This window comes from Trichoderma gamsii (genome assembly GCF_001481775.2).
Source record: "Trichoderma gamsii strain T6085 chromosome Unknown Scaffold_14.2, whole genome shotgun sequence".
Taxonomy (NCBI): Eukaryota; Fungi; Ascomycota; class Sordariomycetes; order Hypocreales; family Hypocreaceae; genus Trichoderma; species Trichoderma gamsii.
In genome coordinates, this window is record NW_020171351.1 from 412,828 (window position 1) to 440,421 (window position 27,594).

A 27,594-nucleotide genomic window follows, 5' to 3' on the forward strand; every position below is an offset into this window, starting at 1 on the left:
TCTCGAAAATCGCTTCCTGGCTCATCTGCCAGCGATGCACGACTGAGTCTATCTCCCAGCTGTGCTACTTCTCCACCACTCGATGAGTAGTATGAGACATGGTGGAGATAGTCTCTTTGCTTCTCAAGAGGGCTTTGAGTAAGACGAGATTGGCGTGACGAGTCCCTCACAGACCTGGATCTTGCCATATATTCGTCAAATGCTCTCTGATCCCTGCGCCTCAGGGAGTCCATTGCGGGCTTGGGCTCTGGTCTGGTAGGATCAGGCACTGGAGGAGGGATGTAGTCATGGCTGTCCACTGAATCACGTCGTGGCCCTTGGTGAGCTACCAGAGTCTCGAAGGGCTCCCCGTCCCTGCTTTGGCGGTATCTACTTCGCCCTCGTCCTTCGTCATAGTGGCGGTGGGGAGATATGTCGTCAACAGAAGAGTTTGGTGTTATATTGCCATAAGAATCGCTGCTGGAGAAAGAGCTGAAGGATGTGGCTGAACTTCTGGAATTCTGTGATCCAGAAGTATGCTGGCGCTCCATTCTAGATGAGCCGAGTGGACTTTCATCTCCTGTCTTGTCTCCTTGCTGGCGACCATACATCTTGACGCAGTTTGCATTGCTGGATGGTTCTCTCTTAAAGTATGCCGTCACCGACACTCGTTCCTTCCTGGACTTCGATCTATGCCATTCTTTGTCCCTCTTCTTAAATTTGTTGCCGTGCTTGTCATATCTTCCGTGGTACTCTGTTGGAGTTTGGACTTTCTTAAACTTCCAATCTAGCTGGACAAGTATATAGATATAGCGACGATCCGATTCCATATTGTCCAGTCTAGTGTGCGCACGCTCCAGCTGCCGTTGCAGGGCCGATGAAAACTCACTCTTCTTGTCCGATACGCAGACAGTCTCTCGATTGAGCTCACGTACGTTATGCTTCGCCTCTTGTTGAGATATGTCTCTTAAGACCATGTGCGAGGCTTTGTCCCAAGTCGAAGGTCTGAGGTTGCCTTCGTCGTCGATGACAGACAATGACTTGTCAATGCGAACAGCAACATATGACGAAAGGCGCTTGCGAGCCTCTGCTTCAGTGATGCTCTCATCCTGGAGATTAGCGGCTGCTGGCTGAAAAGAGGAGGGCAGGCGTGTTTCAAAGCGGCGAGGCTGAACAGCTCTGGGACGCCAAGGAGCAGCCATGTTTGAACTGGTTTGGAAGATAGAATTGGTGGTGACTTGATGAAGAGCTTGACTCAGAGCTGGACAAGGGAAAGCAAACAGATATTTATACCTATTCTACGAACCTACATCTTTCTCATACCACACACACACGCTGAAATCAAATCATCTGCGAAAACGTGAGGCGAATACAGTAATTGTTGTCTTGGAGCACATGTGGAAAGCGTATAGCTGTAGCAGCTTCGTGTACAAGTGAGGCGAAGCTCATACCCGTCACTTACACGCATTGTTTGGTGTCGTCGAGGTACGTATCCCCGCGGTTGCTCAATTAGGCAACTGTGAGATTTCGGTGAGCAAGACGGATCTGGTTTGAGACCCTCCTCGCCCTGCAGGGAGGAAAGGTCGTGCATCCGCAGCAGTAATTACGCATCTGGCAGATACTACTAATACTTTACACATACACTCATTCGAGACCTTAATTCACAAATAAAACACGTTACTGTGGAGGCTCCCAGTACAGCTCTTCAAGGAGATGTTTGCGTTTCGCATACATATGTCTAGTGCAAGGCTTGCCATCCACCACGTTTCCGACGCCACGTATGTTATTGGGAGCACGATGGGCGATGCCTCGTATCACATAAAGGAAATGATTGTCGGTGAAAGAAAAAAGGTATACGGTGGCTGACCTTGGACGCCTTGCTGTTCGCTAGCTCAAGATGCAACTAGCCGCCTCATTCTGCGCTATTGCTATTGAACCAAGCATGTGAATGTCGACTATTCGCATACAAAGTAAGAAGCATGAAACTGCCACGTAAGAGCCCCAAGTCCTCAGATTACCTCGTGGAACGTGCTGGCTGCCTCTTCTCATTGGAATAGCGGAGGCTTTACTGTTCGAAAAGGCTCATCTCGTGACTCCCTATAATCAGAAATCTCAGGAATTTGCGCCAGAAGCAAGGCTTAGAAAGAGACCAACTGTCTACGAGAGACACAGCCCTTTCTCACAATGGCCATTGCATACCAACAACAGGTCTCCTTATCACTGCAAGGCGTAGTAGCTCAAGGTTGAATATCAAAAGACAGCCAAAACCTTGTGTTTTCGTACAACCTCAAACGAGAACCCAAGACATAGCTGTCTACTGTGTTACGCGCCACATAGAGCTATCCTCCAACTGAGCGGTGTATAAACTTAGTAGACTCAGAGCAATACTTGTACCACGCCAGCGTTTGGAAATCCGAGCATCGCAGATATAACCCCGGGAGTAGCGACAAGATGCAGTCGTCAGCTGGACGGTAGCCTAGTAAACCCTCCCGTCTTTGACGTCCGCGGTGATACGTATGACTAGAACAACTCAACTAGAATTCCCTTGTGCCTTGCGCCTCTGGCTGCCTTCCTCCTAATTTCGTTGACTGACCGATCTTCTTTACTGTATCAAGGTTTAGCCCAAGGGGAACGCCTCAAAGGCTTTCTCCCGGAGTTTGACAAAAAGCTTAACATGTTCCGAGATAACACCACTTGGTTCATGCCTCACCGCCATGTCGAGGGCACCTGTGGCGTCGTTGAGATCAACGTGCAGAAGGATTTTGTCACACAGTCGTGTTTCGCTTCATCTAGTTATCTTGCTTCTAGTTATCAAGAGGCCGCCTCGCATTAGGAATGCCCAAAATTTATTTTCCGCAAAGGTACAACAGAGATTGTACAAAATAGGTCCCAAGGTAATACAAGTCAGCAATAGCCAGCGGAAGCTAGATCATGGGATCGTCATAGAATCGTAAAAAATTATATGCCTACAGGAGCTCTCGCTGAATCCAGGTTTGTAACGATGTGACGACGCTGTCACCCATGGTGTCCCATCTGGTCCATTAGCCCTCTTCTATCAGTGCCAAAAACAATGCCTCTAACCAAACGGGCGTCTGGACAACTCGACTGTAGTTCTTATGCCAAGTAAGTGTAAGAGTTTTCCTCTCTTTCAATGTAATCCTTCTCAATGAGACTATTGCAGCAGTTAGCTTGTCTGATTATCTTTAGTTTATTGTGCTTTTTCGTTCTTACCTCTCAATCTCCTTCTTAATAGCGGCTGGCTCGACGCTGCCTCTCTTCTTGGTCAAATTGATGACTTCGGCCACCAGTTCGGCGTGGCCCATTGTCTTGCGGCTCTTCATGATGCGCACAATCGCTGCTTGAGTCTCGAAGCGCCTGTCTTGGGCAATCTTTTCGTGTGTAGCCTTGTTTTCTTCCTTGGTTTCCTTCAACTGAATCTGGTTGATCTTGACACGATACTTGGGGTCGGTAAAGGCCTTGTTAAAAGTAAATGTGTCTGTGGGATTCACATCCCGACCCTTTGGATGCTTTGTCAGTACACGCGCCTTTCCGCATGCTAGTGACTGAAGTGTTCGGTCCAAATCACCCCCCTGGAGGCCGGTGGCGGCCGAGATTTGCTCATACGCCAGGAATCCATCTGCTGCGACATCGTTAAAGAGCAAAAGCACAGCAGCCTGGAATGCGGACACCAAGAGCTCCTTTGCCCCCTTAGGGAAGGTTGCCTTTACAGAACAGTGCGCGAGTGAGTGCTTCCATGTCAATACTCGGCCAGTGTGCTTGTTTTTGTAGTGTCTTTCGAACTGCTCAGTGCGTTTGGCCACCTCATCAGGCAGATTTAACCTAACGTCGGGATATGTCGGCCATGCAGCAGCTGAAAGAATCATTACTTGCAGATCCACTTTGCCGGTGCGGTCAGGGTTGCCCTCGCACCACTCCTTGTAAGCCTCCATCTCATCTTTGGCGAGCTCTTGGTCTTTGAACATCTGCTCCAGGTTGTGGGTGAAGTTGGAGCCGCACTCTCCTCGCAACTTGGTGAGCATATTCCGTTCAGCATCTTGACTAGCACTGCGACCCATGAGAAGTCGACGAGCCAAGTCTTTCTTGTAAAAGGCCTCAAAGGCGTCCTTGCCCTCGATAAATCGGAAAAGTTCGAGAGCTTGATCCAGCTGCCTGTCCAATTCAGCGTCTTCATCTGCACTGCTGGCATGTCCCGCTTTCTCTGCCGCAGCTCGATCCTTGACATCGGACAGAAGCTCCTTAGGAAGGGCTCTTATGCCACCACGAAGTAGCATATCGATGTGCTTCGCTGTCATCTCGCCAATCTTCGATGTGCCTGAAGACCAGCAATCGGCAATCTTGCGGTCATTCATGAACTTACCAAATGACTCGCGCATTCCCCAGAGGAAATCTTCGTCTTTGCTGAATGCATCGCGAATGGTCAGATCCAGCGCTCGCCGGAGATCCAAGAGGCGAATCACCATCTCGTCGCCTCTGGTCTTGTCGGACACTATTGAAGCCCCCGTTTCTCGAATATAGTCGCTCCACGGTGTCTTTAGCTTCTTTTGTATTCCTGATAACCGGAGAAGGTCATATAATCCCTTCAGAGACCTTACATCCCGATCAGTTAACAGATTTGACAAACTTCCTCCATGAAGGAGCTTATCCGAGTATTTATCGATGAGGATACTATGCGCCAATGACATTGACTGCCTCTCTGTTGTACTGTCCAAGTTGTACGCCATGCATCGGTAATCCTCACGCTCCAGGAGCCGCTCACAGGCTTCTATGTACTCTTTCAGGCTCAGTGGGCTGCAAGTTTCTCCAAATTCTCTAAAGTATGCTTCGGATTGCTGTAGGTATACGGGCTCGAAATATTTTGTGTATACTCCCAACACATAAAGCATCATGATAGAGTCTTTGAGCAGCTCAGAATCTTTCCGATTGTCTCCCCGACGATCAAAGTTGATCAACTCGCATATTGCGGAAATAAGAAATGCACCAATGTTTGGGCTAGACTCTACATTTTGCGACGAAAAGGCCATTCGGCAGAATCTCGTAATAGCCATGTCGTTTATTGATGGTAAAGACTTGAGGAGCAGATATGTGCGGTCCAGATAGCTAAAGGTCGATCTGACGAGGATCTGAAATCAAATGTGTAAGCAATACTGTTTATTTTGCGAAGTTCACGTCTCCATAAGGGAAAGGGCCATACCGTCTGAGCATTCCACGTCTTCCATTCTGCTAGCGTGCTCCTCAGAACATCAAGAGCAGATATCCTGGCTGCGCTCTGAATCTTGGGGAGAACCACATTCTTCAGATGGCCGTCCACCTTGTCCTTGAGCGTCCTGTACACTGTATCGGCATTTCCCTTTCGGCACATGTCTTCGACGCCTCGGTAGAGACGCTCAAGCGGAATGGCCGGAGTCCGGCTGTTGAAGATTGCGTCCAGTGCTCCGTCGAGCTCCCGCTCCGTCCGCGCATAGTACTCTTTAATCCGGGCTTCCTGGTGGACGGGACTGCGCACGTTCTTGATGACCAGCTTGCGCGCTCCACTCAAAGGCTGATATGCCGACTGACGCTTCGTCAGGTCGACAATGTCGGGCATCTTGACCCTCGCTGAAACGCTAGCCATGGCCAAGCTGTCGGAGAACCGAGGCCTCTTAGCTGCTGATGGTGACGACGTGGGCGACGAGGACGAGGACACGCGAGGGCGGCGGCGAGAGGAAGAAGGCGGGTCGACTGTCGCTGGTTGCATGAACGCCGATGAGCAATCGAACCCGCTGTGTGGTCTGTCGATGGCTCGGTGATACGGGCCGAGCTTGGTGGCACAGAGGCACAGTGGCACGATGTCGGTGCTAGGAGCAGGTCGAGGTCTTTGCTAGCAGCTAGATGCGTAATACTAGTAGTAATGGCCGGGGGGATATCGAATAATCGGGAGTGGGACTGGACTTTGCGGGTTTTGGATCGAGGTTGAAGTGGCTATTATTATGTCATGATGGATGGGCGGATGGAGGACACTCCCCGCGATAAGGAAATTTGATTAGCAGCTGTTTCCGGGGCGCGTTTAGCGCCTACGACGCGCCATAGCGGGCCTCTTGCAGCGCTGCAGGTTTCAGCATTAATAAGCGGCATGTGCTCTTATGGAGTTCTCAGGTTATGATCAACGCAGAATCGAAATAGTCGTAGAACAGGTATTGATTCATGAATTTCATTTATTTGTTTGTTCTTCTTTTTCTATTGTGCGGCTGATATAATATCATCACTCAATTTGGTCTCTAACCTTTGGTTATATGTGTGGCTATCTTCATCTATAGAACCTCATGAATTAAGTTGAGATGTAACAATCTGTACGTGCCATTTACAACAAGATGCCTCCTCATGTAACTCTGCCAGTATATCGCACATCTAATCTTGTACAATCTGACCCTTCTCCAAAATTTATAACCTCACCGCCACTAGTAGTAACTTGCAATTGTCAATAGCCAGCCCCCGCTCCCACTCATATTAAAATATACATGTCCCGTCATTTACGCATATGCCGCCCATCCTACAATTCAAAGTTAGTATGAGATCTAGGCAAAGCTATAGATAGCACGGAAATGTTCAGCTATACGTACCGGAATACAATACTGCAAGGTTTCGCTCGTCTGTCGCTTGATTGATAAGATCGTTGACCATGGCCGTCACGCTCAACGTCTTTGAAAGCTTCTTCCTCACAACCTCCAAGGCTCGATCACCTTCAGACGGCTCATTCAGACGTCCTGCAGGATTCTTCCCCTTCTTTGGATCTACGTCCGCTTGAACCGCGTCGTCAATCGCTCCGTCGCCATCCTGACGAGCTTTCTGTAGCTTGGCTAACCGCACCGGCGAGACCGACCAGCTATACAGAGGATCGTACCGCAACACATCCAATATCGTCATGATTGAATACTGTTCTTCTCGAAGAGCGTCAAGGGTAAATTCGCAGCAGCGACGGAACACGCCCTCAGTCTTTGCTATTCCCATGCCATCCACGATATCTCTGGTAAGGCGGAATGGAACAAGCTCTGGCACAGGCAAGATCCTGCCTGTCTCAAACGCGATACCCAGATCGATATGGACAGCCTCTCCGGTTTTGGTGTCTAGAAGAATATTGTGGCCATGACGGTCACCCAGACCTAGTACATGACCAAGCATCGATATAGCTGCTGTACTTCGCGTGTATGCTAGCCTTCTTGCGAACCACTCGTCAGGATCGACAAAGTACTCCATGAAGAAGTATCGCATAACAGGTTGAAATCTTTCAGTGACTTTCCTGTAAGTGCTAATGCGCTGCTCCACCGTTCTATTCTGAACGTTGAATATCTCTTTTCTGCACTGAGTGCCCTTAAGATCACGAGGATTATACCGTTCATGTGCTGGCATGAGAAATTCGTGTAGGGGAATTGTATCGCGGACAAACTCGATCAGCCCAGAAGAGGCCGTGAGCGGAAGCACCTTGTATGTTCGAATGCCTAGATTCCTCTGTCGGGTGGCTCTATGAAGCTTCAGCAGTGATGAGACAGCCGCGAAAACTTGCTCCATGATGGCATCTTGGCGAAGATCATCTTGGCCGCCCTTTACCAGCTGCTTATATTTCATACCATCTGTTCCAATAGCAGTGATGATTTTCGGTGCACTCACTCCGGAAGCGATTGTCATTGTCGGCTCAAGCCTCGAGATCATGGGTACTGCCGAATAATCCCTGTTCGCACTGACCTCGATATGCATTGTCGGCGGAGGAATGCGAAATTTGGTCAGGCACGTCACCAAATTCTTGGCTGCCGTGGAATCTTTCAACGCCACCTTTGCTCCCGACTTGTACTTTGCAGGGTCTCTATCTAGAGCAAGGCCATGATAGTATTTGCTCGTTTTCTCAATCGAGAGCCACACATCAGCAACAGCATCTGTGGTTGCAAGCCTTTGCGCAATCTTCTCGTTGGCCTTCGCGCGGAGGGCCGCCACTTCATCCTTCTGCTGCACTCTCGCCTTGGTACTAGACCAGATATGATACATGCCATGGTACGGATGATCGACGCAGATATTGTAAACCAAATCTGCGAGGAGCTGTTGAAATGTCAAATCTTGGCTTTGCAGCCGCGATGTGAGTTGGCTCATGAGTCCTGCAAATTTGGCAGTCGGTACTTTGGCAAGATGGGCTCCAACCGCTCTGCTAGTCGTATCGTCGTCTGATCTTTCAAGCCAGAGTGCTGTGAATCGCAAGGCATCGTTGTTGTGCTCATCTGAAGAGGCGAGTGAGAGCAGATAGTTTTCTAGACTTAGGCGGACGAATTCATTCCGCGTTGTTTCAACACGGCGCAGCTCCTGTTCATCGAGATCGAGCCACTGCTTTTCTTTTGAAAGAACGTGGGTGTATTTGGCTCTAAGTTGTGAATCTTTAGTAGATGAGATAAGTAGTTTAAGGTCTTCGACCTCGTCACTTTTGCCCTTCTTTAGGCTTTGTAATCGTTTGAGATCCTCCAAGCTATCTTGGTCTTGAAGCTGCTCGTCGCAAAACACAGCGAATTGATGGAATACCAGACCCGCTCCTTTTGCTTCAACGCTACCTCTAAGATCTTTGAGCGCTGGCTCGAGGTATTTCTTTTGTATATCTCGGGGTTTCTCCAGGCGCGCAACAGACATTCGATGGCCAATTTTCGAAAGGAGGTCAGACCGGCTCACAGGTATCGCTTGCTTCTTAAGTGCTGCAACGTTGTCAGCGCCCTGAAGCATTTTAATCGATGAACTCATTTCTCCATGGTCCCATAATGAGTTTGCCACTTCGATCGTAACAGCAACGTCAACGTGAATACCCAATGCTTCGCACGGCTTGATAAGGTCATTCAGAGCTGTCGAGATATTCAATGATTCTTGTGTGGCTTGGTGATATCTGTAAATGCTGGAAGCGAGGAGCATTGACTTGATTTCTGTTTGCCTAATAGCTGCTGTAGGAAATGTGGCATATCCTAGAGATAATGCACGCTGGCTGAACAAGCTCATTGTTGTGCCTCGACAAGAGAGGATTTGGCTGACATCGTCGTATCTGTATGCGAGTTAGTAGTCGTAACTTTTGCTTCTGGAGAGAAAAAGGGGAAAGACTTACAAGCCGCTCTTCATCCATTGGCTGCGCCCCTGAAATTGACTCATATGACCCTCCAGTTCAGCCAAGTCTGTAATATTCAAGGTCTCGTCCAACTCAGAAAGTGCTGCCAAAGCTCCAAGGCGGCTTCGTAATGCCGTTGCATTGCGACTGTGGCCAACCAGACTCTTCATTGTGCGAGCAAAGCCGTCGTATATTGCCGCTCGGACTGCCACCAGGCTTGTTGCCTGTTGCATAGTCTGGTATGCTTTGTAAGTGACAACAGCATGATGGTCGCTTGCAGCCGGCACAGGAAGGTTCCATATTTCAAGTCTTCGGGCAGTTTGAAATGTACTTTCTATGGAGGTCGCAGTCGAACCGAGATTCTGCTGTGTCTGCATTAGAGAATGAGATAGACCGGCCAAACCTAGCGTGCCCAATGTCTTAACGAGTACATGAGCGTCCGATTCTGATGTGTTCTGTTGTAGTCGAATGTGACTATCGTACTGAGCGCCTCGAAAAGCCAAGTTCTTCGTGCCAGCTTGCTCGTATTCCAAACGAGACAGGACGCTGGATAGGCTTGCTTCCTCCGCTAAGCCATAGTACGCATCTGGATCATCGATATTCTCAAAGATTGCCAAAAGAGTTTCATTCATATCGGCCTCTTTGGCAACAGAAGTTCTTCGAGATGCGCGTGACGTTTCCGAGGCGGCAATCTCAGCAAAAAGAAGAGCTGTTTTGTGCATCCCACATCGAGTTGCGGACGACGCTGCTAAAGCGTAGTCTATATCCAACCAATGCAGTCGATCTACTATGGATGACTCCTTAGGGTATTCTTGGGTCCTGAGATAGAGAATAGTGTTAATCAATAGCTTGATATTCTCTTTAGCTGTTTGGTCAGTTGACACAAGCCATTGTTTCATAGCGTTCGAGAGTAGCTTCTTAGTCGCCTGTTGCTGCTCTAACTGAAAATAGAGCACTAAGTGAACGATGAAAGGAAAAGATTTCTCAGCGAAACCCTTGATATTCAGGAGACCCGATGACAGCACTGAGAGGAGGATTGAACTTGGTACTGAATGTGCAAGATATGCACTCAATCGAGGTAACCAGCTTTTCGATGTGATATCTTCAGCCCACGAGAACTGGTCGCCGTCTGTCGGAGTCATTTCCGAAGGGGGAGTCCTGTATAATCCCCATTGTGATGCAAGGAAAAGCGGCTCGGACAGACTTCGCTGGCCCGCTGTGACGAGCGGACCATCGTCTTCCACAACTGCTCGCGATATTGCAGTTCGCAATGTGGCTTCAGCCAATCCTGCAGTGATAGAGTCTGGATTCGTCGTAAGATCTTGTAGGAGATGTAAGAGTCCCATTTCGGATCCATGAGGCCCCGGTGCTATCTTCTCATACTGGTCGAGTCGTGACTCTCGCAGTATATCGTCAGGAATGCTTCCGGACGCTAGAAATGAACGACCAACAACTCGTCCTGCCCAGGCCAAGTAATTTTCGCTGAGATTTTGAGCTCCACAGCTTTTCCACACAGCTGAAGCATGATTAATTGCATGCTGGTCATTTTCCAAAACATCATTTCTTAGATGCGTCGGGATCATGAAATCGCCACACAGGAGACCAAGGGCAAGCTGTCTCGAAGACTCATTGAGGAGCCGGCTTCCGGCTATCTCATCGTTAAGGATATCCAGAAGTAGCTTACTCTCTGACGTGTTTTTCTCCGCATTACCAGAAGACCGTATATGAGCTGCAGACATGGTGATGGATTTGAATAAGTCATTTTGTGGTTGGCTTTCGAATCTCGGAGAGGTATACTCTGCTAGATACTGACTAAACCACTCGTGAAACTTTTGCGCTTTACTCATGGTAGCCTTGAACTGGTCTTCTTGTGTAGTACTCGACTGACTGGATTCGAGGAAGACTCTAAGCGATGCTAAAGTCGACAGAGAATAGCCAGCAAGGAACGAGGGAACTTGGGCTAAGTATAGTTTCCCTCGGGAAAGTAAGTACTGGCTAATGCCCAGGGCATCATCTGCGCATTCAGAGTCCACAATGAAGTTCCGAATGGACGTCAATAGCATTTCTAAACAGTATGAATCCCAAGCGACAGATCCGGCTAAGCACACTAGTATTCTCACTTTGCGAAGAACAGAGCATGCATGAAGAGAGCCTAGTGCTGGGTGAACTGTATTGAATAGCTTTCGGGTAATCGCAGATACGACGGCTGGCGTCCAGAGGTCCTGAAACTGGAACTCAGTGCTTTGACAAAGACGGACAAGTTCGTTGAACACGAATTTCGCTTTGAACATGGGTTGCTGATTTGGCGGAAGGTTAGCTGGAGAATGTGCAATTGCCTTGATCGCTGCCATGTTTTCTCCTGCATACTTGAGGTGCGCCTGTCTTGAGAAGATCTTTTCGATAGAGTCTTCTTGGTCAATGAGATCAAAGAAAAGTGCAACAATATCGATGAAGTGCGTATAGGCTGCATCGATAAAGACTTTGGAACCTAGCTTTCCCTTAATGCGATCTTCTCCTCTCGCGTTATCTTCCGCTTTGGTCTTCTCTCCCCCCTTTGTCTTCTCTTGGCTTGCCTGCAGTGATTCCAATAAGCCGTATGCTAACGAGGTTGCAAAATTTTGTTGGATAAGTTGGCTTTCAGGCATGCCAACCAGGCGAGCTATTTCTGCGCTTGCAGCATCCTGTCCTCGCATTGTTGCTAGCCCAATCGCTTCCCCTTGTGCAGATTTCAACAGCTCTCCAAGGCTAGTATATCCGAAGATCGAATAAGGAATGCTTTCCACTGTATTGCCTTCTAGCCAAGTATATAGAAGTTGGCGAGAAAATAACTGGAAGAGATCCGCCGGCGTTTCGAGGTTCAGAACAATGGAGATATCCGATAAACATCGTTTGGTATAGTCTGTTGATTGAGATATATTGCCTGGGGTTTCAAATATATGATAGACGCATCTTCTCAGGAGGGTGGGCCAGCTGCAAGCTATCTTGGATAATACGAATAGGCGGAAAGCAATGCCCGCCTTATTCTCACTATCCCTCGGGAGATTTTCCAGAACATCCACAAAAACGTCTTCGTGAAGCATCAAGATATAGAGCTCGAATATACCTGCTATCCTCTCTGCAATAAAACATTTGACTTTCATTGAACCCTTGTTCATTATTAAGAGTAGAGAGGTTCGGCACGAGGAAAGCTTCAGCTTTGTTCCATACTCTGGGTCAATCCGTAGCAGAGTGAATAATAAACGAGCAAGTGACATTTGAGTCTTTGGTGAGAGAATGTTAGAAGGAAAGCAGGCGTTGACAAAATGAACATAGAGATCGCCAACCATATCTGACAAGGTTTGGTTATCTTGGAGCCAGACGTTGCTGAGGCCATCGATAACTTCAAGACAGGTGGTTAGGGCGACTTCGCATGACTGGAACTCCGGATTCCCTACTATTCTCCCAAGCCTCTCGACAATTGCCAATGATGCTTCCGTAGAAATGACAAGGTCAGATCTAATAATCTCTATCAAGAGACGCTGGCAGGAGAGGATCTCATCATCAGATCGTGCTAGAAGATCGTCAACAAATAAATCGGGCAATAAGCCCAGTTGACTCTCATCCTGCTGGATGAGCCTTAAGAGAACGAGCCGCAGTCGCGTATCAATGTAAAACGCTTGTGGATTTAGGCTGAGTTGGGCATTATGCCTTGGCACTGAGTAAGTGTTTGATGAAGACATAGCTTGACTGTTGGAAGTATCGAAATCATCATCTACGTCCATGAAGTCTGAGTGATCTCCTGACCGCTGACTTGATTCTCGCTGTTCAATGATGTTAGAAATCTTGGAAAGAAGATTGAGGATGCCAGGGTGCTTTCCAAACAGCTGGCTCAAACTTGCGGTGCTAATTTCGGGTATGCATGATCTCAGCTCTTTCAGAGTCAAGCCAACGAAGGTTGTAGGCTCGACTGAGCTCAGTGCAGCTGAAAGAGCTCTCTCGGCTAAATCCACCAAGAGCGCTTCGATAGAAGACGACTGAGTAGAATTGAGATCGTTGATATGGGGCACCAGCAGCGTTCCTATTATACACGCAGATATGAGGCTTTGAAACCTATTAGCTGAGATTTGGCTCCCACCATCGCTTGCTCTTTTGCTCCAGGAGATGGACAACTCCCTAAGATCTTCGAGTTTGGGATAAAGAAGTTCTAAGACGAGCTTCTTCAATGTAAAGAAGATGCTAGCATCCGCCGTGAGAGGCAAGGCTTCCTTGTATGATAGATAGCAACACTCGTGTGAGATGATATCGGCTGTCTCATGCCCTAGCAAGAGGAGGTATTCGTTGAACTCTCCAATCTCTCGCTGCGATATCCATGCCTCACCTAGCAGGCCACCAGAGGTAATATCTTGGCAAACCGTGCCGAAAGATTGGGCTCCGCAGCACATGTATAAAAGATTAACGAGATCAATGGGCCGTACATGAGCAGATTGAAAGGATGAATATGTCAACTCGCCTAGCATTCGTTGGTTAGTTTATATCACATACCGTTTCGGCATTTCAACGTACTCGGATTCCATCGCAAAAAAACCCATCTGATAATGTAGCTGGATGTACTCTGACTAGCACTCGGCAGCCTGGAGTTACGAAGGTGATATAAATGTGACATTAACGCAAGAGATGTGTCACATATGACGCCTGGTCCATTGATATCAGCTGTTGTGATAATGTTGTTGATGTCATCTGCTAGATGATGATATGGCAGTATGTCAGTTTCGATCACGCAATGTATCAAAAGGCACGCAGCGCGACTCGTCGCCGGAAGGCTGATTGACCGGGCAGCCGAATGCCAGATTTGCTTCCATGTGTCCTGTTGGAGTCGACACTCTTTGGACCATAGTGCACAGCTATATAATGTTAGTACAGAGTAAAAGTGAGCAGCGGTTCAAATCGTTCATATTACCTAGCACAAGCAATCAGAGCCCAAGACGCTGTGTCGGTGTTTTTGCCTCCAGTAAAGTGAGCAAGGTCTCCGAGAAGCTCTTCGACCTCGCTATGACTCAAAGTATTGGTCGCCAGCATGAATGGCACTAGCTGCAAGGCAGTTCGAACAACGCCAGCGTCTTCTAATTTAAGTTTGGCTCTGATCGGATTTAGATCTTGCTGGATTCGTCTCCTCTTACGAGGTTGCTCTCCATTGTCCACATCCTGCTCCGTGACATCTTTTTTAGAACGCAGTAAAATAGCCTCCAAGTAAGCGAGGTTTTGTACAATAGCCCAATGGCTCTCCCCTTCAATGTTATGAGGCCGAAGTCTCAATAGTCCAAGTTGCATAACTTGTCCTTCTGAAGCTGAGGGACCAAAGGTTAAATCACTGAGCTGTAGACGGAATGCTTCGCCTCGCCTGGAATACTCTTGCCACAAAGGGTCTACCAGATTCTCCAGCTCACCGCGTACGACTTGATCTCCAAGGTTGACAACGATATGCTCAAAATGTAGATGCATGAGAACTATGCCCCGTAATATCTCATTTCTTAAGCCTTTGATGAGTTCATCCTGAGAGACTTTTTCTGGGCGCCACCAATAGCCCATATGGGCCAAAACATTCTTTGTCAACGTGATTGCGTCGTCTAGATGATCGGCTTCAATTGCGCGAAAGACAGTGTTGATAATCGAGAAGCAAAGCGTTTGCGTAGAACCCAAGCTGAGATGCTTGATACTCAGTACTCTCAGGGCAAGGTCGGTAATATCCTTCATTCGTTGAAGGATAGGAGCATTGGCTGCCGAAACTAGGCAGAAGAGACCTTCAAGAACATCCTTCAATGGACCTCCTTCTCCTGGTACATTCTGGCGTTGGGCTTGCAAGGATGAATTTGACCGAGGCAAAGATCGAGATGAGGAGGAAGTTGGTGCGGGAGAAGACCTGGCTGCGTGAGGCAATGAAGCTGTGTTTGTCTCATTTGGGAGAATGTCGAGAGCAACGTCTAGAAACAAGTCAACGCAGTCCTGCCACGTTTCTGCACTCTTTCTGGCCAAGAGCTCGGCGTTGACTGGCCGAGATATGAGTTCCGTCAGGGCCTTGACATAATCGTGGAGCAGTGGCCGTACAAAGTCATTGCCAGGGCCAGGCAAGGTTTGGGTGATGTGGTCTACGGCAGCGAGCAGCGTCTTCCGTCCTATCTTGGAGGCGCCGCGACTTGCCGCCATCCGAACCGCGACGGCGCATTTCGACAATCGAGTTGCGGCTGTCGCTTGTGATTTTTTCTTATCATAGTAAGTAGGCTTATCCTTGAGTACGAAGGCGAATATGGCTTCAAATATCTCGTGATAGCTTTTATCTCCCAAGTCAGAGCTGGACAGACTGTTAGCGCCATCAAAGGGTGTTAATACGGAGAGGCGTGCCATACAGGTTCGTAGATGTGTTCCGAGGATTTAAGAGCTGGGCCAAGCCTGGAGATAGCTGTCAATACCAGTGATGAAATGGAGATGGATAGAAGTATGAACATACTATCTACAGATTTTGCCTGTTCTTTGATGTTCGTGCCTGACCTCACCTTTCCTGCAGTAACAATTAGCAAGCTTCATATAGGTATGATTTGGTAGGATAAGCGCACTCGCCAAGTCCATGACGCTCTCCCCATGGGAGGCCATTGCGAAACTCGAGTCGCTACGTCTAAGATCCAGTAAATGATGCTAACTGGGACTCTAGTTGATGCGTATTAAATACAAAGACATATAAGATGGACTTTGATTCGCGTCGCGACAAAAGCTCATTTATAGGTAGAAACAGAAGTCCACGGTGACGAACGAGTGGTCGCGATATGAGCCTTCAACGAGAAAAAAAGATCTTTCTTGAAAACAGAACGGGAAAAACAAAACTCTTGTACATGAGAGAAGACAACTTTTTATGCTCGATTAACAGAAATAATTCACTCTGGCAACTCTTTGGCTCCCCATGTTGAAATGGCCCACTACTGCCTAGAGTGGCCTGCAGTTCTAAGGCGCCCTGGCTAGCTTTATTTACTTGAACGGGCTGCGAGCTGCATCGCGGCAAAATCTTCACCGCCTGCCCAAACTGCCCAAGACAAGGCTCAAATCTGCCAAAATCGTAACAATCCAGAAGCTCCAATCCACCAACACTGCCGTTTTCTTACGGCCGCGCACCGATTTACGCGTTGGCAGCTTCTGGGCGGCTCCCCTTATAGTGACGTATTCTAATTCCAATATGCGATAGCTTGCGATTGCCAAAATGGCCGAGATTACGACATTAGATGCCCTCCAGGCCCTCCACCGCGAGCTGTTGACGCTGAGCAGCGGTGGTGGCAGCAGCTCTGACAACTTGAGCAATGAACTTCTTTTCGAAATCTTTGAGAAAGAGCTGGAGAGGCTGTGGGAGCGCCCGAAGAAGAATGAAAAGAGCCGCGGCGCGGTGAAGAGCGGTATGATGCATCAACCACGGACCACGCGAAAGGAACGACAATAGCTTACAACATATAGGCAAGGTTTCAATTGACGGCAACGAGTATTCATTGAACGACAGATTCCAACAAGATGTTTTTGCCATATCAGACGAAATCGACCTGGACGAGCTGGACGCTGTCAGATACCTCCTCGATTCTCAGGAGGATGTCTCCGTGCTGGGACGATCGCTCCTCGAATGTGCCGTGATTCGATTCCACCAACAACGGAAATACGTGTTGGACTCGTTCAGGCTGTTTTTGGAACTGAACAATATGGATTCTGATGAAGAAGAGTCGAACGCGTTAGAGACCATCAAGGTCTATGTCGATACCCGTGTACTACGAAGAACCTCCGACGCCTCGAAGCGACTTGCGCCGAGATGTCTACGCGCGATGGCGGAAATCAAGTTGTGGCTACAAAAGCTAGGAGAAAAAATAACAGCTGCTCAGACCCTAGGCAACGCGCCTACAGATGAGCTACCAGAGGAACTGGAAACCGTGGAATTTTCTCGCGTGAGCCTGGTTCAGCAGCATGAGGCTCTGGGCGTCATCTTGTGCGAATGTATCGATAAAGGACAAGCCGAAACACCAGATTTCCTAGAATTTATCTCCGTATTGAAGAGATGGGATAAATATGACACGCTCTTAGGTAAATATTGACAGGTTTGCAGTTAAGGATGGGGATCTGGCTAACGCAAATCGATTTTAACTTCTAGTTCATTATGTCCCGGCAATCGGTGCCTATATGTCTGTTTTCGCATCTTCTGAGGGAGGCTACGACCTAAGGCAGGGCAGAGAGATTAACAGAAAAATCTTCCCTCCGGCAGACGACTCGACTTGGCCGCTTCCCTTTTTGCACGCAACAGTTCGTGCGTGGTGGCTTGCAGAATACAGTGGATGGTACCTGGATGATCCTCCCGAGTCTGCTATACCACCAGGTACTGATTTGGACGAAGGTATGAGCTTTGTACCGGCTGCTTGACTTGAACTTGGCTAATTCAATTTTAGAGGATCGTCAGAGGTCAAAGCAGTTCATAGATTCTCTCAAAGATGGCGCGTTTGATTTCATGCTCTCGGTAGCTGGAGACATTCGATCCCCAGACTGGCATGACTCTGTCCGGGCTGGTATGCGCAAATGGCTACAAAGGAAATCATCACCTCTAGTCTCCGAACGAACCCAGTTTTCAAGCTTCTTCCAGCTATGTTTCATGTCACAGCTGGAGGTTTTTGTCGATGCTTTCATAACCAACTTACCTGATGTTCTCCGGAAACTCAGAGTGGAAGAAGATGAGCAACGCCAGCTCAGCCAGACACATGAGCAAGACTTGGATTTGGAGAGATTCCTACTCATCATCGCATACGCCTACGAAGGAAGACCCGAAGCGTCTACAAACTTTTGGCAAGATCCAGACAGCAATCTCGCTGGATTCATGCATTGGGCTTCTAGAAGAGCTTCGACACCCCTAGTCGCAGCCTTTTGCGAGATGCTTCAAGCCATCTCCGTGAACGACGAATGTGCAACCGCTGCACATGAGTTTCTTTTAGATGAAGGTCACCATTCATCCGGAAAGATGAGAAGGACACAGTCCCTGACCTGGACTCAAATATTCAAAGAGCTTGACTTCTTCTCAGAAAAGATAAAACAGAAGCCGGCACCAACGCAATCAGTAAGATTTCGGGGTGGGAAGCCTGCTGCTGATGTCATAGAAACCGAACCTGAGTCCTCTATGATGCTTGAATGCTATCTACGACTTATCACTAAACTGGCGAGCGAAAGCGAGGTTACGAGGCACTTTCTGCTGCTAAATTCGGGCTATAATCTTGTCGATATGCTATTCGAATTGGCCAGCAGCCCCATACCTTCTCAGCTGCGAGGCTGCGTTTTTTTGGCTTTGAAGGCTCTAGTGAGCCGCAAGAGCCTTCAAGAGAACCATGCAATGTGGAGGTGTTTGGAGAATTGGATCTCAGGGGGGTATGTTGTTGGTGCAGCCGCCGCAGGTTCAATGCGATCACAACAGCCAACACCAGTGGTATCAATGGACCGTATCTTTGACGAAATGAGTAATGGCTTCGAGGATCCTGACTCTTTTATCAAGCTGTTACTGGAACTCGTCACCCCAGCAAGCGACTCTAGCCCGCTGAACGATGGCCTACCGTTCCCTGAAAATCTGGGCGCCAGTTCCCGAGCACCCGGCATTGAGGTTTATATCGATTTCGTTATTGGCCTTGTTTTTTCATCCAAGGTTCAAGACCTTCAGGATGTTCATCAGACAAGAGTGCTACGTCTTAGTTGTTTGGAGTTTATTCTTGCCTGTCTAACGTCATTCAATGAAGATCTGCTGGTTTTAGCAAACGAGACAAACATTGCCATCGACTCTTTGGTCTCAACAACCGATTTAGCGACCTACGTCAGGATGCATCCTTTCGCACGAGTGATGGAGTGGATGTTCAATGATAAGGTTATGACGGCCCTATTCAATACCATCCATCAAAAGTCTACCGACATTGGAAACGCTACACCAGACTCACCGCTTATTTTGGGCGTGCTGCGTGCTGTCGAGGTCATATCCAAGGTCATTGACCTCGAAACAACCTATCTTGACCTTGTCCGGCCACTGATTAAGAACCAGTCGGGCCCACGTAGGCAACCTGTTGCAAATGCCGCGTACGCCTCATTCCAAGATGGACTGGTGACCAGATTAAATCTAGTCGTTGACCTAGGAAAATACTGCGGCATAGGCCACCCTGACCTGACTCTGGCATGCTTGAAGTTGCTGGAGAAGATGTCATCATCGTCCAAGATTACAGCTGCTTGGTCTGGAAGTAGTCGCCGTGCCCATCGGAACAAGGCAATTGTTGCTATGGAAGCGAACGGAGAGCACGAAGCCATATCACGAGCTTTCATCGCCGAAGTAATGGCGCCTCTTGAGGCAGGCAGCGGGGCAGAATCGCCTCTCTACATAACAAAGCTCTATATTCTGGATTTCCTATACCAATGTCTTCGAACGACGCCAAAGGAGCCGACCATTGCACATTTGCTACTTGGTTTCAAATGTGGACTGGATTCGGTTTCGGTAGAAGTAAACAGTGCGTTTGCGTCTCGTACCTCGCTGTTCCACAGTATATTGGGGCTCTTGTTAGAATCTCCGTCCAGCGATGCTCTTGGCATGAGACAATGGCTAATTGCCATCAAATCTCGCGTGATGCGCATCTTGAATATCCTCTGGACTTCACCACTATCATCAAGAATTGCCATCCGAGAGCTTCGTGAGAATGAATTGCTCTTCCATCTTCTTACGCGCGAGACGGTTATTCAGCCGGATCTCCTGTGGGAAGGCCATAATGTTGGAAATCCACAATTCCCAATGTCTGACGGAGCCGTAACACTGGTCGAGTTTCTGACGCTGCGAAGTATGAGCTTGGAGTATATTGCTATGGAACTCTGCAAGATTGCTCAATCACGCATGCCCGGCGTTAAGAGACGCATTTTCAATGCTCTCAACGGCCAAATTGTGGTAGAGAACAACGAGACGATCCAGACTCCCACTGTATTTGATTTGTTTGACTTTCTCCTGCCAGATGGGTTTTGGGAGATTCCTCCTCCGTCAATTCAATTTTACAAAGATTTGGATCTTACTAGCTGCTTGGAGAAGGACGCCGACGCCAACCAGATTTACAATATAGATCGCGTTCGGGAGATTCTCTTGCTGAAGAGAGGCGAAGCCCAACAGGGGACCGTCATCGCGGTCAACGATATGGCGCTCATCGAAAGAGAAGAGGTATCAATAATGGAGTATCTCATCTCCTGCGATAGGCAGAAGCAAATTGGGTCACATTGTCTCCGAGTCTTACGATCCTGGATCAAGGTGCTGCTTGTCATGGTAGAATCCTGCGATTACAAGGGCGCTGCGCAGACATCATTCTTCCTCCAAGCCTTGCAAGCCATTTTGCCAAGCTTGGAGATTTTTGCCGCAGACCGTCCGAACGAGGCTCTGGAGCTAGCCAAACTAGCGAGGGTGTTGCTATTTAAGCTGGACCTTTCACCTCTCACGACTGAAGACAAGAACAGCAGAGCCATCGGTAATTTGGTTAGCGACAAGCTGTACCAGCTCTTCCAGACCTGTCTCCAGGCCATCGGCAAGTGGGCAGGCTCACCCGCATTGAGATCAGTCTACTACGAGGTCTGCTACCGCTATCTGGCTGGAATGTCCGAGGATCATGGACCATTGGCTGCTAGCCGTCCGAAGACGTTTAAGACTGTGCAGGTATATGGTGAGCGACTAATCAACGTTGTCTGCGATGATGCGTATTGCGGAGAGCCGGCATGCCAGACGTCTGCCCTGATCTTCCTGGGCGCCTTGGTTCACATGGATAGCCAGGAACGAAAGAGCTATGTCGTCGAAGCACTGAACAAGCTCAATTTCATCGGTATCCTGATTGACTCGCTGCGAAACATTATGCAAGAATGGCACGATGTCTTTGCGTCCAGTACGTTTTTCTCATTCAATCTTTATAAACTACCTAATGAATTCTGATACTAACCTTTTGTCATTTCTAGACAACACCGACCAACAAAACTTCCAAAACGCCCGTCTCGCCATTATTCTCCAGCTGGCTCAATCTCGCATCGGTGCCAAGTACATTCTTCACGGCAACCTCTTTCGCTCCCTCGAGAACTCCGGTCTCTTTGCTGCCGACCCTGAGCTGCAAATCGACGCTGCAAACCCTCGTGCCCTGGAGCAGCATTACGATCTGCTGGCCAAGGTTATCCGCATCATTGGCGCAGCCATCCTAAGCCGCGGCAACAACAATGTGACCCAGGGACGCAAGTTCCTTACCGACCACCGCATGCTCGTGAGCCACGCTTTGAAGCGCAGCGCCGGCATTGGTACGGGCAATGAAGGCCAGCGCTTGGAGGAGAAGATTGAGGAACTCGCAGATGCCCTGGTGGTTGTCATTGCTGCAACAAACTTTTTAGAGGTACGTCACGATAACTTTTGCGTCTATTTTGTGAGATTGGGCAAGCTAACCAGTTCTCTCGTATAGTTTGAAAATGATATCCTACCAGAGCCGAAGCCGCATGAACATGCCTTCTTCCACTAGGCGAGAGAGAGATACGAGACAGAGACGAAGGGATGTTTCTATAATGATGTTTTTATAATACGGTTTTAGAACATGTAGGGCACAAATAATGGCAAACATGCTTTTTTTTGGGTTTCCATCTAAGGTTCTTATTTTATCTTTGTTGGTTCAGCTTTCTTTTCTTTCCTGTCTTGAATGAGAGAGAGAGACAGAGACAGCAGAAAATAACAGGCGTTTGCGAGGAAGGGAATTGTACAGAACACATATACTGAGAAGCATACAAGAATCACGGGAGGACGCAACAAGGAAGAGGGTAGTAGGTAGAGAGAGCAAACTGCCTTTTATCTGAAAGATGATATAGATTCTTTTTTCCAAAAGTACACGTTGTAGGACATGGTTAGCCAAAGGCGAACTGGTAGCTGCAGACAATGTAACGTAATGGCCGTATATTGATTCTCAGTCTTGGAGCTGTTCGACTTATTTAACGAAACAGGCACCAAAATCACTTCTAGGGCAAATAACAAGTCACCAGCTGTGCTATAACCTTTGTTTCTTTTCAATACTTTCATTTTTCCCTCCCTTTTATGGCAGTGAGGTATGTACAGAGCGGCAATAGGGGAAAGCCCGAATGCATCATCGCAACGCCGTCCGTCCCATATGTTGCAGCTTGAATAAAACATCTATTTGTGTTACCGTGAAGAAAGAATAAGAATAAGAACACCATGAGAGAGGATGTTCACGGGAGAAAAAGTTAGATGAAAAAAACACTATGGTATATATGCTTGCGCCCCATTCCTGAATGTACCGCTGAAAGTGATGCCCTTTCAAAAGTTGATGGTTTATGCCAGTGGGCATATATAGATGAGCCAATTTACGATTGGTAGCTTTTGGTAGCTTCTGCGGAGGCGTTACTGTTGTTATTGGTGGAATACCCGTTAAGAGCCCCCTCTCAAAAAAGCACAAAAAAAAAAAAAACCCCGGTCGTGAAAGAGCGTAATAATTATGCCATGGCCTGAGCTTTTCGCTTGCCTTGGCGCGATCTCGTCATAAGTTTTAGCTCGAGGGGCCAGTAGCCTTTCGTCTTGGTGGTGTAAGTTTCGCGAGGCTTCATGTCGATTTTGGATCGGCACATGGGGCATTTGCCTCTGGTTGAATCGATGTTGAGCGAGGAGTGGAGGCACTGCGCGCAGAATAGGTGACCTAGATAACAAGACAAAATAGATGTGAGCAGACTGCGTGACGGTTGGGTTAAGAGACGGGAGCGTGAAATGCAGACTCGAAAAAGAGGATAGAGGAGAAAAAAATCGAAGAGTAGACCTACCACAATGAGTGAGCGTCAATCCCGTCACATCGTCCATGCATATGACGCATTGAAAGCCAGATAGCTTAGTTCTATTATCCACTTTGGGCTTTTTAAGCTCTTCGGGGACATCAGTGGCCTCGGTGAGATCAATCGTGGTGTAGTCTTCGACCGGCAGAGACTTGGAGTCGCCAAACAGGGAGTCGCCATCGTCGTCTATGATGTGCTGGTTCGCGTCGGCACCAAGAGGCACGATCCTCTGGCGCTTGTTCCCATGCGCGGCGCCTATTGAGGGCGAAGTGGACGCGGAAGTGGAAGTCGGGTCGTCGAAGGTTTCGGACGTGATGGTCTGTCTCCGCGATCGTCGCCGCGCCGTGGATGCTGCGGGCATGCTGGCGGATGAGGAGGAGAGAGGCGGAAGCGCCGCGTCGGCGAAGGGGAATGGAAAAGGAAAGTTCGGGATGTCCTCAGGCTCGTCGAAGATGCCGTTGGAGGCGCCGGTGACGGTTCGAGGGAGAGCGAAGCCGTCCAGGAGGGCTGGTGGCGACGCCTGATTCTGGATAGCGCGGTGGTGGCGCTGGCGGGGCGCTGCAGGCCGCTGAGCAGTGGGAGCGGGAGCTGAAGCCGACGTCGCCGAAAAAGTCGCCAGAGTCGAGGCTAGAGCCCGAGCCCGAGCACGCAGGTTGTCGGCGCGTAGGCGGTCGCCAAACTCAGCGTCGATGTCGGAGTGTATGTCAAAATCCTGCAGCAGGAAAGCCTCGTCGGTCCTGGGCTGGGGAGCAAACGGCAATGGTAACTCGAGATCAGGTGATAATGGAAGGCTGGGCGATAATGGAGGGAGGGGCGTGCCAGCGGCGATTATGACAGCCTGGTTGATGGCTGTGGAAACGCCAAAGCGGTCGAGGCGGTCGAAGGTGAGGGCGTGAGCAGACTCATTCCACGTCGACGGCAGGCTGATGGAGTTGTCGTAGGCAGGCCAGAAGGGCAAGGGCTGCGATCCGACCAGGGCCGGGAAGTGGTTGAAGGACGGCGTGCTGAAGTGGGCGGGGGCGTCGCTGCTGTCGGCGTCGCTGCTGGTGTTGCTGGCGTTGGAGTTGCTGCTGTAGTTATTCTCGCTGCTGCTACTGATGGTGGTGTTGGTGTTGAGAGGAGCTGAGAGCGAGACCAGAGGATCCAGCCCGGGGAAATGGTGGTGGATCGAGGTCCAGGGCAGGTACGTTGGAGAGCTCTCCTGCGGTAGGTTGATGGGCAGCGGCGGCAGAACCGGGTGGGAGAGCGTGTAGGAGGACGATGAGATGGAGGCAGAGGATGGCGAGGAATCCAGCGGGGAGAGAGGCGGCCAGAGAGGTGAAGGAGTAGAAGATGAATCAGCAGCGGCAGCGGCGGCGGCGGCAGCAGCAGCAGCAGTAACAGCAGCAAACGAAGGCAGACGAGTTTGTCCCCGGACTGGCGTAGTAGGTAAAATGCTATCAGTATAGGTGGTGGTGGTGGTGATGTTATTGGAGACGGCTGAGGCTGGAGCCGTTGAAGCCGAGACAGAGACGGTAGCAGAAGTAGCAGCAGGACTGAAAGTAGAAGTAGAAGCAGAAGCAATGTCAGAATAGAAAGCCAGAGTGGAAGAAGCAGGGAGTTGAAGCGAAGACGACGGAGCTGGCCATGGGTGCGGCGGTGGCAGACGGCGGCGTTGCAGCGGCGAAGGAGCTGCCGGACCTGGTGCTGAGGGTGCTGAAGGCGCTGAAGATGGCGGCGATGAAGACAGAGGCGCTGGCAGATTGACGGCCATGGCAAGCATCGACTCTCGCCTGGCAAACTGCTGCATGTCAAACGCCATCGGCGGGTTGAGGTCGAGGCCGCAGCCGAGCCCGAGCGGGGGCCTGAGCTGGAGCCGATTGATGGACGGGAGATTCGCGTCGTCTGGCTGAAATCACAAGCAGAGGAAGAAGAGGAAGAGGAAGAAGAAGCGGAAGCAGAAGCAGAAGCAGAAGCAGAAGCAGAAGCAGAAGCGGAAGAGGGGAATCCAGATAACGACGAGTCAAGACAAGAAAGCAGCTGCAGGCAGTCCCCGTCCCGTAGGCATCCGCAGCTGCTGCAGCAGCAGCAACAAATGGGAGGATTATGCCGGCTTTTTTGGTAGTGCAATCAACGGTCAATCACCAGCGTTGGGGCCTCGCATCTCGACATGTCACTCTCTCTCAATCTCACTCTCACTCTCACTCTCACTCTCACTCTCACACGCTTTATAAGTACTTGTTGCAGCAACTCAACACTGAATGATGGGACAAGGGCAAACCGGCTTATATAAAGAAGCCAAAGTAGTATGGAGGGTAGAAAAGGGACCATCGGCCTAACAAACCAAACTGCTCAAGCTTTATGGCCAAAAACAAGTAAAAAGGCAAAAAAGGGCAAGCCAAGAAAATACTCGTCGGAAAGGGTGTGGTAATACAGTGGTAATATTGACAAGAAGCTTGTCCGAGGCAAGCAAGTGAGAAGGGAAACGGAAAAAAAGCCACAAAAATCCGCAAGGGCCTCTTTGCTGGCTGGGCGCCAGCTAGCAAGTAGTACTTGTACTAATAATAAGTTGGCCGAAACACACTCTGTTACGAACAAGAAGGAAATGAGAGGAAGAATAAGCTGGCCACACTGGATGCTGCATGTCTTAGACTTTGATTTTGTTATTTGTTTGTTTTTTTGCTTTCCCACGGGCGATGTGTCTCGTACGTGTAAGTGCGCAAGCAAGGACTGAAGCCAATCAATGCACATGCGGCAGCTGTGCCCTGCCACCTGAACAAGCCACGTCTGTCCCTGTGTTTGTTGTACTGTGCTGTGCTGTGCTGTGCTGTGCTGTGCTGTGTTTTTGGCTTGTTCATTTCCTTTTTCTCTTTTTTGAGCACATCCAAATGGCAATTTCAAATTTCGGCATCCCTTGTTGGTGCCACCCGTCTCGGCTCACGCACTCATTCGCTCGGATTCACGGCAACGGGCGTGTCGGGCGGATAGTGCCACGAGCTCGATGGCTTATACCATCAATACAAATAATGTGCAGTCGATGTCTTATGCATTACTACTGTAGCATTGCCGTTTATTACTCGCGGAAAGACCACATACTGTAGTCAGCCAGGAAACGGTCTGAGTAGAGCTGGTGCCAAGGCCATCCCCGCTAGAATCTGGTTGTTTGCTTTCTCAGCCGCGGCTGAAAAGATCACTAATACCGGCACACATGCGTATGGATTGCTAGTACCTTTACATATCCCTCGCATCCAATGTATTCGCCTGGCCAGCTAATTTGATGTCTACTGAGGCTGCCGTAGACGGTGCGTCGCTTCTTCGTCTTTCACATCTACCAACGTAGAGTCTAAGCGGTTGTATAAAGAGATGAACAGCACATACACCTATCTGTCTTTGTGTGTTTGACACTGAACATGACATCCCAACGTTGATGGAGTCAGTCGAAACACTACGCTCATACCTCAAAATTGACTTATACATGCACTACAATAGGTAATACGGAGAATGACCAGCTCGCCGGGTCAGCTGTGTAACCCCTTCTTGCAGTTCTCACCACTTACACACGTCACATGTCCCCGTCTCTCAGTATCAGCATCTTTCAATCTTTCAGGCCCTCCAAGCCATGAGATGCTCCACGCCATCAAAATGCAAAATGCTCCAATACAGTGGAGAACTGGGCAGCCTGGTAGCCCTTCGACTCTCTGACCACTTTGATGGCTTCTGCTCTGAACGATAAAAAGTACCCTCCTCATTTTTGTGTCGCCTAGACCAAATAATACCCATGCATCCTCATCTTAGGAGTTACGATTCTGGAACTAGGCCCGTGAGGCTGTGACGAATGAGTAGCTCTGTGTCACTGTGAGGCGAGCATGCGTTTTCTAAGCTGAAAGTATCTGATAATGTCAAGGAAGGGCAGAAATCTTTAACAATACCTATTAGACATTGTGACAGCCTTGAGAGACAGTAGTAGCGCCAAGAATCTGATTGATAAGGAGACGGAGAGTTACTGAGACAAGCATTACAGAAAATTCAATGTAGAGCTAGTAGAGCGTCATCAATTGGAGATGATATGATGAGAACGAGAGTAAGGAACAAACAAACTTCTTTCATTCGCAACATTAAAACAAATTCCTTTTCTTGTGGTATGAAATGTCAATTTATTACATCAAAACGTGACTCGCTGTGCCAACACCCAATTACCATCATCCAACAGCCATCCAAAATACTCCCAAAGGTATGTCTTATAAGTATTCCAAATAATCTGCTTCAAAAGAAAAAAAGACTCTACTTTTGGACACGCTGTTTCTGTTTTCTTATCAAACCACTCGTTTTCACTACAATCAACGTCATTCCTCTTCGCCTCAATCTAGCTCTCAAACAAAAAGCCAAGTTCCGCTTCAATGTATTCCAGCCTGTACGCGAGCATCCTTTTTTTTTTCTCAGTCTCTCATACATCACGAGGCCCCTTAATTATACTCCTTAGCGAAACACCAAACACAGCGAGGCGGGCTCTTGCGCCTAGACTCGCACTCGGATTCAGATTCTGAACAGTAACACCAACATTCTTCAGTCATCTTGTTCCTATATTTTGCTGCAGATTCACGAGTACGAGAGGAGCGTTCGTGACTCGTGGAACGTTCGTGGCTCGTCATAGTCCACGTTGCATCCAGATT

At 48.8% G+C, this 27,594-nt stretch overlaps 3 protein-coding genes across 3 annotated transcripts; 1 reads left to right on the forward strand and 2 right to left on the reverse strand.

Annotated features, from left to right (window-relative positions):
• Window positions 1-3,093: 3,093 nt before the first annotated feature.
• TGAM01_v204821 (hypothetical protein) lies at window positions 3,094-15,724 on the reverse strand (the record flags this gene model as incomplete). Its single annotated transcript, XM_024549514.1, has 13 exons — window positions 3,094-3,151; window positions 3,211-5,120; window positions 5,192-5,852; window positions 6,511-6,526; window positions 6,597-9,040; window positions 9,101-13,157; window positions 13,215-13,589; window positions 13,643-13,710; window positions 13,909-13,980; window positions 14,037-15,425; window positions 15,481-15,523; window positions 15,582-15,632; window positions 15,688-15,724. 13 exons carry the CDS (start codon window positions 15,722-15,724, stop codon window positions 3,094-3,096), a joined length of 11,181 nt encoding a protein of 3,726 aa, XP_024405744.1.
• A 598-nt stretch (window positions 15,725-16,322) lies between these two features.
• On the forward strand, window positions 16,323-21,636 carry TGAM01_v204822 (hypothetical protein; the record flags this gene model as incomplete). Its single annotated transcript, XM_018801479.1, has 6 exons — window positions 16,323-16,512; window positions 16,571-17,182; window positions 17,250-17,489; window positions 17,542-21,021; window positions 21,092-21,513; window positions 21,580-21,636. The coding sequence occupies 6 exons, from the start codon at window positions 16,323-16,325 to the stop codon at window positions 21,634-21,636; spliced, it is 5,001 nt and encodes a 1,666-aa protein (XP_018665272.1).
• A 979-nt stretch (window positions 21,637-22,615) lies between these two features.
• TGAM01_v204823 (hypothetical protein) lies at window positions 22,616-24,698 on the reverse strand (the record flags this gene model as incomplete). The annotated part of the gene is made up of 3 exons (XM_024549515.1): window positions 22,616-22,815; window positions 22,937-23,906; window positions 24,423-24,698. The coding sequence occupies 3 exons, from the start codon at window positions 24,696-24,698 to the stop codon at window positions 22,616-22,618; spliced, it is 1,446 nt and encodes a 481-aa protein (XP_024405745.1).
• Window positions 24,699-27,594: the final 2,896 nt, after the last annotated feature.